General features: G+C 48.4%; 1 protein-coding gene and 1 long non-coding RNA gene across 2 annotated transcripts in view; one reads left to right on the top strand and one right to left on the bottom strand.

Moving 5' to 3' along the window:
- Positions 1-866, bottom strand: part of RBPMS2 (RNA binding protein, mRNA processing factor 2) — a 72,589-nt gene extending 71,723 nt beyond the window's left edge. The window contains exon 1 of the mRNA XM_084817022.1: positions 371-866. Within this exon, the coding sequence (XP_084673148.1) occupies positions 371-424 (54 nt within the window). The 5' untranslated portion in view covers positions 425-866. The remainder of the gene's footprint in view (positions 1-370) is intronic.
- A 2,290-nt stretch (positions 867-3,156) lies between these two features.
- The window catches only part of LOC146337069 (uncharacterized), a 52,828-nt gene continuing 41,216 nt past the window's right edge, over positions 3,157-14,768 (top strand). Inside the window, exon 1 of the long non-coding RNA XR_014785339.1 lies at positions 3,157-4,595. This is a non-coding gene — a long non-coding RNA (uncharacterized LOC146337069). The remainder of the gene's footprint in view (positions 4,596-14,768) is intronic.

Here is a 14,768-nt window from a genome sequence, read left to right as displayed (position 1 = left end):
AGAAGTCAGCTTGCAGACCAGAAAGAAAGGCCGCCGCGGTTAGGGCTAGGGGCACCAGAGCGAGAAGCAGGGCCAGCGGAAGGCAGAGAGGAACCGCTCCCTTCGCCCACTACGAGAAACCAGCGACCATTCCCGCCAGCTACCGAACTGGGCCTCCGCACAGAACTGAGCGCCGGGCGGTCCCCGAGCCAGAGGAGCGTCCAGGGTCTTCCCTTTAGCGCTCCGCCGCAAGAAAAGCGGCGGAGCGTTCGTGGCCGGAGCGCCTGCAAAACAGGAGGCCTCCTCCTGCCCCGAGGGGAGTCCAGCCCTCGCGCCGGGCCAACCCCAGCAATGGCGCATCCCCGACGGCGGGGCTTCCCGCGAACCCTACCTCTTCCTCGAGGCTGTTGCTGCTGTGCTCGTTCTCCTTGGGCAGGTTGCTCATGGTGGGTGCAGGGAAGGGCGCAGGGGAGCAGGGCGGGCTCGCGCGCCGGTCCTGGGTGGGCGGCTGGGCGGCTGCCTGGCCTTTGCTCGCTCGCTCGCTCGCTCGCCCCCCTCGCTCTTCCTCGCCTTCCTTCTTTCCTCAGAGGGGCGCAGAGAGGACGACAGGCGGCCACCTCGGCGAGCCTGGCGTGGGATAAGGTGGGGCAGGTGCCTGGTGCGAGCAGCCGGGGAGGGGAAAGAGGTGCCGAGGGGTGGACGGGGCGAAGGGGCCCCGACGTGCGCTGGTGCTGTGCAGGTGGGCGAGGGGAGAGTGCGGCTTATTTGACGCGCCCCGGGCTCACATCCAGCTGCCTGGCGCCGCCGGCCAATGAGCGGCGAAGGGCGCCAACGAGCTGCAGCTGCTGCCGGGCCCCGCGCAGCCCGCGCTCCTCCGCTGCGGCCCTGAGTTGCACGCGCCACAGGGAGCGCCCTGCCCGGCCGGGGCGGGGCCGGCAGCCCAGCCCCTCGGCCTGCATCACCGTCGCCCGGGGAACTCGCCAGCCAATCGCCGCCGCCGGCTGCAAACTTTCTTCGGCCCTCGACGGGTGTCATTCCCCCCCCCCCTTCGCTCCTTCCTCCGCGAAACTTTTAAAACTTTGATGAACTTGTCTGATTGAACTTCCTTAAAGGGCTCTCGCGCATTTCCTCCTCTCCTCTTCTTTCTTTTATTATTTTTTTCTCTTTTCTTTTGTCTCTTTTCTCTCTCCCTCTTTCTTTTTCTCCATTTCGCTCTCTCTCGTCTTTCTTTCTCTCGTTCTTTTCTCTTTTCTTTTGCCTCTTTTCTCTCTGTTTCTCGTTCTTTTCTCCATTTCTCTTCCTCTCTTTCTTCTCCTTTTCTTCCTTTCTATCCTTGTCTTTCTATCCTTGTCTTTCTCTCGTTCTTTTTTCCTTTTTCCTTTCTTCTCTCTCTCCTTTCTTTCACTTCACTTATTTCTTTCTCTCGCTCATCCCCCCTCCCTTTCTTCCTTTTTTTTCTTGTCTCCTCAAACAGGGATTCCAAGTTCCCACTCCCACGCCGTCCCGACCCCAGCCCCAAAGGAAAGGGGCCGTCGCGGGGGTCGTTTTTCATTTGCATCCCGGCCGGCGGTCCTGAGCCAAGCGCAATACACCCAATCGTAACCTCAGAAGATCCGGCGGTAGAGATCCGAGGGAGTAGGAGCGAACCCCTTCTGAGCTGAGGCGGGGGCGCCCTCCCCCAGAAATCCTGGCAGCGTTTGCGCTCAGCCAGCTCTACAACTCTCCTGTTGGTTGAAGAGAGCGGATTCTCCCACACTGCGTACCCAGCCGCACCGAGAACTCCTTGGAAGAGAGTTGGAGGACGAGGGTGGCAAAGGGGCGCCCCCTCCCCACAATTGCTGCAAGCCTGTTTGAAGGATATTTGAAGGAAAGGCACTTTGCTCATACAGATGATAACCGAGTTATACGCCGGGGAGGAAAAAGCAAGGTTGCAGTCCTAAGCAATGCTTACTGGAAAGTTAAGGGCGCAATCCTATGCTTACTGAGACAGAAAACAGTCCTACAACTCGCATCATTCCCCAGCCAGCCATGCTGGCTGGGGAATGATGCATAGGACTGAGCCCTAAGTCTGTTAAAAATGAATAAAGAACAGGACTTGCTTCACAGAAATTTGCTTCCCACAGATTGGGAGGGAATGTTAAATACTAGCGTCATTTCTCCTTTAGATAGGTAACCTCTGGGACAAAGCTCCCCCCCCCCCTTGCGATTTGGCCTCTTCTGTGCTTCGCTCCCCATCTCCAATAGACTTCTAGTCCCGCCGCGCCACGGGCAGCATCGCGAGGGACATCGGCCGAGATGTGTCTGTCGGTCTTCTCCCGGACCCTCCAGAGAGCAAAAACGTCCGGATCCCACTGTAGAGGGGCCGGGGGTAGGCGCTTCTCGCCACCCAGCCCCCCCTCCTTTCAAGCCCCTTCCAAGACCCCTGCTAATGCTCATTCTTCTTCCGCCCTACGTCCTGTTCTTTAGACGCACCTACTCGGAAGTAAGCCCCGTTAAGTCCAACGGGACTTACGCCCAGGAAATTGTGTGTAATAGGATCGCAGCCTTGAGGCACTCCGTCCCGTTTACTTTTCTTATGTCAGTTCCACCGCAGGAGGCAGCGGAGGCTGGTGGCGCCGAGGTCAGTGGGGCTGCGGATCCGCCCTGGGTTTCAGTCAGAGCTCTAAAGGAGCGATCCAAAGTGCCGAACCCATTTTGGGGCTTGGGCTCAGCACCTTGGATCGCTCCTTTAGAGTTCTGGCTGGTTCTGGCTGAAACCCAGAGCGGGTGCACAGCCCCGCCGACCTCGGAGCTGGAAAGGTGGGTGCAGGGAAGGGAGACGAGCCCAGTTAACCGTTGCAGTTCGGGCGAGGGCCAGGCGATTTGGGCCAATCTGAAAATATGACGAATGAGCGCTGCATGGGGCGGGGGGTTCGGGTGGCCTGAAAGTGTCTAAAATTCGACTCTCCGTTGGCCGTCGCTTGGACTGCAGTGGGGAGTTGGGGGCAGAGGAGTGCACGGTGGTCCTTTTCCAAAATAGGAAGTATGACGTTCTAGATCCCGTCATTCGATCAGGAATCAAGTCGTAGAGATATTCCCGGTCTGTAACACTTCACGTTGCGCGGGTGGAGGAACGTGGACGTCCGAACGTTTCTCTACGGAAACAAACCATCACAAAAGTGATCTTCACAGAGCAGACCCGGCATCTAACATGCCTAGATTTCCACCGCGGCTTGCTAATATTGCTTGACTTGCGGGAGATTCCGTTTTCCTCGCGGGAGAGCTTTCGAATATGGAACATACAGGCACCTCTCTCTCCGCCGCCCCCCACCCCCAGCCTGTTATGGTATAGTCCAGGAAAGACTTTATATGTGCAATCCGATTGTATAAACCGGCGCTAATTCCCTGGGGCAGATGCTCTTTCCTTTAATGCTAGTTGAGAGAGGGTGCAGACGGTGATGTCTAGGTGGAAAGGGAAAAGCACGCTGCATATGCTCAGAAGCGCTGTCGCCCTCGAGTATACCAGGGATAAGCACGAACGAACACTCCGCAATTACAAAGCCAGAGCCCTGTGCAAAGGAAGACAAAGAACGGCGGGGGCGGGGATCGAATTTAAAAATCGATTAAAAAACACCCAAACCTTTTTGCACCTCACATTGCAAAATAATTGATGCGATTAAGCTGTCGGATCAGAACATATTTTTTTTTCCTGAAGTCAAATGATCAAGATAAAGATGTATGGATGTTCTTATTGATATCTCACGGTATTAATTTTTTTAATGTATTGTTGAATTTGAAAAACCTATAGCTATCTAACTATATTTTTTTCAAATACACACACACACACTATATATATATATATATGTGTGTGTGTGTGTGTGTGTGTGTGTGAAATACATATATTTGTCTCTAGGGAAGGCACATTTTTTCCCTATTTACGGTGTTTAAATTTTTACTTTCCTTTTGTCTTGGGAAATTTTGGGAAATTTTTGGTCTACATTTTTCGTAGGTGAGAAATCTTAAATATCTGAACATTCACTTACAAACAAAGAGAGCTTCGCCTATTGGGCGGTATACAAACAAACAAACAAGGTGAAGGCTGCCGAAATCCTTTCCAAAGTTGCAAACAAGCCCCATTGCACTCAGTGGGACCTACACCTCAGTAAACATGTATGGGATCGCGCTGTAAATTATATACAGAACGAATTGATATTTCCCCCGTCTCTAAAGAGGGTGTGGAGGGGATGAAAAAACTACTGGCAGATTTCTTTATTTTTTGTGCGTAGTTTCCGACTGGAGATAAATCCTCCGCAGTGAAAGCATCAGGGGGGAAAAACAATATTGTCACGGTACAGAGAGGGCAACGTGCATTTCGGGGTGGCGGAGACGTTAGATTTCTGAACGAGAGAACCAATTTGTGGAACAAGTAGAGGGCGAGCTATTTGGTTTCTTGTTCCTCGCTGCCCGTCTGAAGCTTTTCGTTTCCTTAACCCGTGTCAAGGCTTTCGTGTGGAGCCACACAAAAGGCCGGGCGGGTGCAGCGATCCCTCAAGCGACGGGCCCCTCCTCCTCTTCTTCGACTGTGCGGCGCTCCTTATCTCGGTTGTTCCAGCGGGGAGCTGGACCCAGTGGCTCAGGTAGGGATGCACCCTGGGGCCAAATTCCGAGGCCCTGCATCTGGGAGGTGGGAGGGGCAAATGGGCACCCAGAAAGCGGCTGGCGATCGGGGCAGCAGAAGCAAACGCCGTTTTATTCCCGCAGTCATGTTGGTTCTATGACTGTAAACTGCAAAACTGCACATGCTCAGAGTACTTTTATGTTTATGAATCAGCCTCGGCAAAGATTCTCAGATACTGGGAATGTAGAAGCAGTTGTAAAGCGTGGAATGGCGGGGGTGGGGGTAGGGGGAGGAAAGAGAAATGTTAGCTATGTAATATCCATGGCAGACTAAAGCGCACCCACCCACCCCCCGTCCACCCAAGACCATTAGGGGTGCAATCCTATGCATATTTAGACAGAGAAAAGGCCTACAACTCCCAGGATGCTGGGAGTTGTAGGCCTTTTCTCTGTCGAAACATGCATAGGACTGCGCCCCAAGAACCCTGGGGTCATCCCATGAAGCTGATTGGTGGGAGATTCAGGACAGATAAAGGAAGGACTTCATCACACAGCACAGAGTTAAACTATGGAATTCGCTACCACAGGATGTAATGATGGCCACCAACTTGGATGGCTTTAAAAGGGGGTTAGACAAATTCCTGGAGGAGAAGGCTATCAGTGGCTACTAGTCCTGATGGCTATGTGCTACCTCCAGTCTCAGAGACAGTAGGCCTACATACACCAGTTGCTGGGGAACATGGGTGGGAGGGTGCTGTTGCACTCATGCCCTGCTTGTGGACTCCTGGTCAATAGCTGGTTGGCCACCATGTGAACAGAATGCTGGACTAGATGGACCCTTGATCCAGCTCTGATCCAGCATAGCTCTTCTTATGTTCTTAAGACAAGGGTCTAAAATGACCTAGCTGCACCACTGGAGCTCTCTCATTCCACAGCCCTTTGCACTATCTTGCTCCCAGTGCACAGCTAGCTGATGGGTAGCTTCACAGGTTAGCGTCCACTGTTAATAGCCACCCTTCCTCACATTCACCAGTTACACTGATGGTGATCATTGTGTCCAGTAGCAGGGAGTTCCACAGCTCAAAGGTGCTGTGTGTGTGAAAGCCCTTTGCTCATTTGAATTTCTTGTTGCTCACTGCATCAGGGTTTTCCTTTCATTCAGATATTGTATGTGCATTGAAATGTTCCACGTTTTCAGACCATACAATAGGATTCTGCCACAGAAGGCCTCGGAGCCACTTTCATCTCCCTCGAAGAATGCTACATGGCCCACCTGATGCCAGGCTACCAGAAAACATGGTCTTTAAGAGAACAATACTTCTCATAGGCCACTGTGTAGGTTGGGGCCCACCACTGTCACTCAAAGTGACCCTTCGGTAAAACTAATTTTGGACTAAGAGGTAATGGAGGCATAGTCAAACATATAAAATCTTAGGGTGCAATCCTATGCAAGTTTAGACAAAAAAAGCCTGGCTGGGGCATGCTGGGAGTTGTAGGCTTTTTTCCTGTCTAAACTTGCATAGGATTGCTCCCTTAGGCACATAATGCAGACATTTGTTGTTGTTGTTTATTCGTTCAGTCGCTTCCGACTCTTCGTGCCTTCATGGACCAGCCCACGCCAGAGCTTCCTGTTGGCCGTCGCCACCCCCAGCTCCCCCAAGGTCAAGTCCATCACCTCCAGAATATCATCCATCCATCTTGCCCTTGGTCGGCCCCTCTTCTTTTTGCCTTCCACTTTCCCTAGCATCAGCATCTTCTCCAGGGTATCCTGTCTTCTCATGATGTGGCCAAAGTACTTCAGTTTTGCCTTTAATATCATTCCCTCAAGTGAGCAGTCTGGCTTTCTTTCCTGGAGCATGGACTGGTTTGATCTTCTTGCAGTCCAAGGCACTCTCAGAATTTTCCTCCAGCACTACAGTTCAAAAGCATCTATCTTCCTTCGCTCAGCCTTCCTTATGGTCCAGCTCTCGCAGCCATAGGTTACTACGGGGAATACCACTGCTTTAACTATGCAGACCTTTGTTGTCAGTGTGATGTCTCTGCTCTTCACTATTTTATCAAGATTTGTCATTGCTCTCCTCCCAAGAAGTAAACGTCTTCTGATTTCCTGGCTGCAGTCTGCGTCTGCAGTAATCTTTGCACCTGGAAAGACAAAGTCTGTAACTGCCTCCACATTTTCTCCCTCTATTTGCCAGTTATCAATCAAGCTGGTTGCCGTAATCTTGGTTTTTTTGAGGTTTAACTGCAACCCAGCTTTTGCACTTTCTTCTTTCACCTTCGTCATGAGATTGCTCAGCTCCTCTTCACTTTCAGCCATCAAAGTGGTATCATCTGCATTTCTGAGATTGTTAACCAACCCGACAAGACCTTCTTCGCAACATGCTCATGCGGTTGTCGGCATCCGCAGACACAACCATTCCAACAAGCCTTTTCGCACAGGCGCACTCAAGTGCACTCACACACGAACCACCACAAAAATGACAACAGCTGCACGTGCACTGACACAATTAATTATTTAAAATGCTACTTCATACTCATTCCTGACTTCTCATTCATTCTCTTGTTCTTCCTTTTGTCGTGCTAGGGTTTTTTTGTTTGCTTTCTCTAGGCATGCCAAATTGGCAGTTCCAGGGATCTGTTGTTGTTGTCTTTTAAAAAGCAACATACTAAGGACCAAGCCACACTGTAAAGCCACATCCTTTGAGTAGAGATTCTCTCCGCCCTGACGGGCCCCCACAACCCCAAATGCATAGGGGGAGTTGCTGTGTGGTGGGGGAAAGGCATTATGCATATCAATGCTCTCAGACCAAGTTATTTTGCTGGCTGAAGTAGAGCCTAAATGCATTCCTGTTCCTGCTGGGGCCAATACTTTAAAAAGTCTTGCTGCACCATGATTCAGACAACAAATTCCTGCCTTCATCGATCACCCCTGCATGGGGCTACCAAAGCAGTTCACTTCACTCTGCTGCATGGAAGAGCCAGTCCTGATTCATATGTTCAAAGGCATTTTCTTAATATTAGTTTACATGTACCAAAGGTGAGCATAGGCACTGAAAGCTGATTATGCTGAGGCTTGGTTTGAATTAAGTCTTATTAGGACACAATCCACTGAGAAATTCTCTTGTGCAAGCCCCCTTGAAACCAATAGGAGCTGTGCAAGAGCACAACTGTGCAAGAGCACAACCGCAGAGGAGCAGTTTCCTATTCATTTCAAGGGGGCTTGTGCAGAAGAACTTCCCAGTGGATGATGCCCTCTGTCATCACTTTTCCAGGTATGGTAGCTGAAGCCAGCTGTTGCATTTCACCAGTTTATTTTGTTGAATGGTTGAACTGCACATAAAAGATATCATGAATTATTATCTCAACTTTTGATTCCTGTTTTCGGAGATGATGCATCCTCCCATCCTGTATATTGCACCTGCCAGATGGCTCCTGGTGACAGAGTTACAGGAGCAGGATATGCTCCTTTGGGAAATAATATGCAAGCCTGGCTACCAGCATAAGGCCAAATGCTCCACTGCAGCTGGCCTCTGCACTTTTAAAACCCAGTCTTTTCCCTAAGGTTTAGTTGACACTTAGAAAAAGAGGAGGACGACAGGATGCAGTGTTGCTGCAGTGCTTCTCTGGGCATGTCTAAACTGCACCCTTAAAAAGGAATCATAGCTATATACAGGAGGCAGTGTTGTATAGTGGTTAGAGTGGGGAACTAGAACTGGGGAGATCCCAGTTCACATCCTTGCTCAGCCATGGAGCTCACTGAGTGAACTTTGGCCAGTCACTACCTCTCAGCCTAAGCTGGTTGTTGTGAGGATAACATGGGGGTGGGGAGAGAACCAAACATTTCATCATGAGCTTCTTGAGGGGAAAGACTGGATACAAAGGCAATAACATAAATATTTTTTCAATCCATTCCACTGGAATGACTACCAACCAAGGCATCTTGGGAGTTGTAGCATCATGAAGAGGCTTGGGATCTTCATACAAATAATTCTTAACACGCCCACAACACTACAAATCCCAAGGTTCTTTGAGGGAAGTTCTGATAAGTAAGCCATGTGTGTCAGTGGCAGGTGGTGGGGCTAGGTGCTATGGCTGCCCAACCCACCTCACACATTCTGTCTACATTCGAGGGGGTAACGTCGTAAGCCCACAGGCAGAGCCAGTCATTTATTATTACATTTATATCCTGCCTTTTGTTCTCTCTTGCAAGGAACCCAAGACAGTTTACATTGTCCTCCTCCTCTCCATTTTATTCTCACAACAACCTTGTGAGGTAGGTTAGGCAGAGAGTCAAGTGACTGACCCAGAATCACCCAGTGAGCTTCATGGCCAAGTGGGGAATAGAATCTGGATCTCTTGAGTCCCAGGCCAAAACTCTAACCACTACACCACACTGGCTCTCAAGGAAAGATCATGTGGGTCTTTCCTGCCCCAGCTGTTTTTTCCACCCTGATTAAACACACAAAACAATGAGCAAACCAACAGCTATAGCCACACAAACACACATCTCCCATGTAATGTAAATCCTTCCCGGGGGGGGGTGCTCTCCAGATGCTTTGGACTAACTCCTGACCATTGGCAATGCTGGCTGGGGATGAGGGGAGTTGCAGTCCAAAACATCTGGAGGGCTCCACCTCTGGGAAGGCACTTCAGGCTGCATGTGGGGGTTCATATGATTTAATGTTTCTCTGCACATGATCATTTCATCCCCCTAGAAAAGTGGCACATCATACAGACAGCTGGGCTAGAAACCACCCTGACTTCTACTTTCCTATGTTCAGGGTGACTGTTATATGGAGGAGAGGTTTGTCATGTGAGCCTCCTCCTGCAGTCTCAAGTGGTCCAGCTTTACCACATCACTGAGAATTAGACCGGAAAGACAATGGTGAGGAAGCACATCTGCCAGTCAATACTGCAGCAGCCTTTTAACAACACACACATTGCTTTTCCAGTGGTAGGCTAAAGCACACCTCAGCGTGAACATTTCCAGCAAGGTGTTTGCTGTGAAAAAGCTGTTTGCAGCTTTCTTGCCCTGCCCCTTCTGTCTACATTGGCTCTCAGCTGCAGTAGATTGTTCTGCCTTCCCAACAGGGAATCCCAGAGAACTGTGCCATGGGTTACTCCGACCCACCCACAAAAGGCTTGAGCAGAGCAGGAAGTGAAATCACATTCTGCAGACAGCTTCATCTGGGTCCCCAGGTGAACTGCATCTGGAGATGATAAAGAGCTGGTGTTACCAGAAAGCTCCAGATGTAATTGGCCAGGATGACAGAGGTTCCAGATGTGCAATGGATCTACACAAATGTAGTGTAATAATAAGAACAATTCAGAGCCAGGGGTAGAGATGATGCCTCTGTATGTGGGATGCAGGTGGAAGGGCAGGCAGGAAGGCAGCGAAACAAACAAGCCGAGAACAAATTATGGCAGACAGAGGAAGGAGCAAGATTTTGTTGCCCAAGCAAAGAACCAAACCTGAACTGGAAGACTTTGAGCTTCTTCCCAGGGAGCTTTTATCCTGCTATTGAGATTGGTTACTCATGGAAGTTGGTGGGTCTTTTAGATGACGTTGTCAACCTCCAGGGCGTCTCCTGCACTAAATGACCTTTATTCCATTTTTAAAAAGATGAGAGATAATGAGCTATCAAATTACAGCATCTGAGTTCCACTTGAGTTCCCTCATGAAAAGAGGAAACATCACAATAAGAGGCACTAGACCACAGCGCCATCTAGTGGCTGTATAGTGAATCATATGAAAGACTCAGATAAGGGGGGAAAGTGAGGGAAGGAAGCACGACATGATCCTGCATTTAAAATGGAAGCAGAAAGCCCCATTTTAAATGCAGGATTTTAGGCTGGTGTAGAGATGGTCTTTATAGCCAAGGAGGGTCAGACGAGGGCCAGTGGAGCTGCCTGTGAGTGAAGACATGTCTGAATCTAGGGAAGAAAATATTGCCTCTAGTATTACCCCGTTCTCCTGGAGTAGTTCCGCATGTGAGGTGCCGGCTAGATGTTAGGCAATTTGAGCCTGATCAAAGTTAACACTCAGGTAGTAAATATATCTTTTCTTTTCTCCTATTTGCAAAATGCAGCTGGTTAACATTATAAAATGCAGCCTGATGTAAGTGGAGTGCCCCCACCCCACGCTCACATTTCTAGAGTCCAGACTCAGCATTGCCTATAACAGGTAAAAATAAAAGTATTCAGAAATCTGACTCTGAATCCTTAATCTTCTCTGGGGTACAATGTTGGCTACAAGTCATGATGGCTTTAAGCTACCTCCAGGTTCATAAGCAGCATACCTCTGAGGCTTTCAGTTTCCAGGGAGTAAGCCCCATGGAATTTAATGGGACTGACTTTTAAGTAGATGTAGGTTTGCACTGTGAATTAACTGTTGCTGGAGAACAACAGTGGGAGATGCCACCCTTGTGCCCTACTTATAGGCTTTCCGTCTGGTTGGCCACTGCATGAAACAGGACGCGGACTAGATCAGTCTTTGGTCTGACCCAGCAGGGCTGTTCTTATGCTCTGTTACTACTTGTTAATTCTTTTTATATACAGGTGGTCAAGAAATCTGCAAATCAACACGAGTTAGGGGTACTGTAGTTGAGAAACTTAGGCACCCTTTTCCCCCTGGATCCTTGTTCTTCTGCTCTCCCACAGGTCAGAGCACACAAAGCAGTAAGAAAATCCCCAAATCACAATAAGGTATATCGTTACAACTAAATCAAATGTCACAAGATAATGAGCAAACTTCTGAGTTTTCCAAAATCTTCTTCAGGATGTGTGATAAACAAAACAAGGCAGTAGGGAAGAAGTGTTGGATCCCCAAAGTCTGCAGATTGCAAGAGTCCTGACATTAAATGCAGGAGGTGTGTTAGGCAGACTTACAATGCAATACTAGGCATGTCTATTCAGAACTAAGTCCCATGGACTTCAGTGGACTTACTCCCAGGTAAGGGTGTATAGGATTACTCAGCCCAATAGATTAGTCTCTTCTATATGCAAAATGACTTCAAGATTCAGCAGCTGTTGGGCCAAAAAACTATTTGTTGGGCAAGAGGCAAGAACGATGTAGAACTCTCAAATTTCAAAGCAAACCGAGAATACTGTATCAAAAGATATTATATAAGGAAACAGTTCACCATGCACATCCTATTTTTAGAAAATAAAATCTATGGACTTAATAAATATTCCCTGGTCACTAAAAATGGGCACATGTTCTTGGCTCAGAGTTATGTTACAAAAGTTGCATCATGTTGAAGTATAGCCATAAAGTCAAGGGTCAATGGTTTTGTACACGGGGTCATTTCTATGGAACAATCCTGTTACCACAGCCATGGCACTAGCTTCAGTCAGGAGCTATCCAAGGCATGGAAGCAAAGCACCTTGGATAGCTCCTTTAGAGTTCTGATTGGTTCTGACTGAAACCCAGAGCGGATTCACCGCCCCACTGACATCAGAGCCACCAGCCTGCCCTGGCCCTGGCCCTGGCCCTGATCCAGGATCACTAGCTTGATAGCAATGGAAGGGGGTGGGAGCCTCACTGGGAGGGGTGGGGGCTTTTGTTCAGTGTTCCTAATTCTTAACTGCAGCCAGTTCCCGTTTTTGTGAGCAACTCAGTCTGCACAGAGCAACAAGTGATGCTCAGAATGAGGTACAAGGACAAGGTCATCATTAACAGAAGGCCAGATGGAGCCCTATCAGCTTCTCGAGGCACCTCAACCCTGCTGGTTGAAAGTGGCAATAGCCCTCTTCCCTGCTAAAGTGATGGCAGGGTTGAGACTAGAAGTTACCTCCTTTTGCAATCTATGCACCTGAGCCCAGCTGCCAGAGTACCCACTTTGACCCCTCCAGCACCTTACAGGTCTGCACTGTTCAGGTGTGTCTAGAGGTATATAGCTGAGCACAAGATGCAAAGGAAGCCATCTCAGTCCATAAGTAAAATCCCTATATCCACAGTCGGGCAACACCCTTACGAGGACCAACCAAAATGTCAAAAAACAGTAAGCAAGCTTTTGTGTTCTTCAGACTCTTCATCAGTAAGCTCACTGTGGATCCACACTCACTGCTTTCTGGCCAGATGTAAACCTTTCACAAAAAATCGAGCTCAGGAGAAACACTTTTTTTTTCCAGCAGAAGCTGGCTGTGCAGAGTGATGATTGGGTGGCCTTTGTGACAATCAGGAAGCCACTTCACCGTCCCACCCACCTTGGGGCAGCAGGGAGAGGGAGATTCCACGTCAGAGCAACTGTAGCCCTACTGGCTTGATGGTAGCCAGGCCGGGAGGTGCGGGGGCAGCATTTTTATTTTCTCTCCCATTGACTCCAACAAGAGGAAAACAACTCCAGTTTTGTGGGCACGTTGGGGAACGAGGGCGCTTTGGTTCCTGCAGATCCACAGCCACCCCAACACACCCTGACACTCCCCTGGAACACCCTGCTTTGCCCCCCAATGCCAGCAGGGCATCTACGCTGGCAGGGCTTCCTGGAGGCACACTGGGGACCTTTGGCAGCACAGGTATCATCTCACCAGCAGACCTCTCTCTCCTCCAGCAAACCAGCACACATGCTGCTTCTTGTGGCCTCTTTGCAGGCCTCACAGTGAAGACAGGATTGCTCCCTAAAACCTATTATTATTTAAAAACAGATGATGATGATAATCATCATCATCATCATCATCATCTGGCTCAATTTGTTTATTAAGTATTTGTGCCACCCCCATATTATCTTGAATCACTATCTCGTTTTTTCTACATTGTTATATTGTGGTTTTAATGTTTTTATATTTTACATTGTTTTACTGTGTGCTTTTTGGTTTTAATTTTTGTGAACCCCCAGAGAGCTTCGGCTGTTGGGCGGTATAGAAATGAAATGAATGAATGAATGAATGAATGAATAAAAATACAGCATGGCTTCAATGATTTTCTGTGTGTTTTCTGCTTAGTTCTCTAAAACCTGTTGGTCAGGATTAAAGTTTTTAGGCTGGTGTGTGTGTGTGTGTGTGCATGTGCGTGAAACATATATATTTCAGTTCTCCTCTGCATGTACAACCACAGGATTCTCTACTTCAACTAGCTCATTAAGCAACCTTATTAGTTTCCTGAAATCTGACTTTTAAAAAATCAAATACCTTAGCCACAGTTCTAATTCCAGCTGTCACTCTCGTTAAATCAAAATGGATTAGCTCATGATCACTTGAGCCAAGATTATTCCTAGTAATAACCATTTTCTCTCCCATAGTCCAGAACAGTTGCCAGAAACCAAAGCCGAAAATACCATCTGCCCTTGAGGGTTGATTGGCAATTTAGTGCTAAAATTGATGGTCATATCCAGGAGCAGTTTACCCCCCCACACACATTATTAATTCCAAAAGAACAGTGGTGTAATCATTTTTGTAGCCCCCACCCCAATCCAGAAGTGTTTCAGCTCTTTCACAGTGCCAGATCAACCATTACTGTAATACATTTTACTTGGGGCTGCCCTTGAAGACAGTTCAGAAGCTTCAACTAGTTAGGTTGGCTGCTTATGCATCACCAAAAAAGAGGAAACCCATCACCTAAAAAGAGGACAAAAGATTACACCAATTTGCATAACATTTGCATATGTTAATTTATATGTATAGATGCATATTTAGAAATAACAACTATAATTTAAATAGAAATACAATACATCTCACCGTAGTGGGGAAGACTGGGCAGGTGATCTATGATTCTATGACCTGTGTGCCGGTTCAGTCTGATGTCCAGGGGTAATGGGCAACTTCAAGTCTCCTGCTCTGCTCGCTCGTCTTATGGTACTTTATCTTTAAACCAGACTTGTACTGGACAGCCCTTCAAACAGAGGACACCTTCAAATAGAGGATTGTCTTCTGTACAGTAGGGCACCTGACCACCCAACAACTAGTGCAGAATTTGGGCACCAGAATTTTAATGGAACAGATTTGTTCACATTACTCCAACCGTAAACAAACTGCATAGGTATCCCCTTGCTGCCCTGCTCTTTCAAGGCTAACTCGTTTATGGTGCCATGAATTCTCATATGCCGCAGTCAACTTCAGATGCATCCCACAACCTTCAAGCAAATGTTTTCATGGGTTGCTTTGCTCCTGGTCTCCTAAAGCAAAGATCCACTGGCATTCTCTTTTTTTAAATGATGGGTTAGATCCAGCCTCTGCCTTCTGCAAGAGGAAGGGCT

Source organism: Heloderma suspectum, chromosome 11 (assembly GCF_057233095.1).
Source record: "Heloderma suspectum isolate Gila_16-S chromosome 11, 16-S_ref, whole genome shotgun sequence".
NCBI classification, from domain to species: Eukaryota; Metazoa; Chordata; class Lepidosauria; order Squamata; family Helodermatidae; genus Heloderma; species Heloderma suspectum.
The sequence above is the reverse complement of the archived record's forward strand: the minus strand, read 5'-3'. Positions and strand labels throughout refer to the sequence as shown.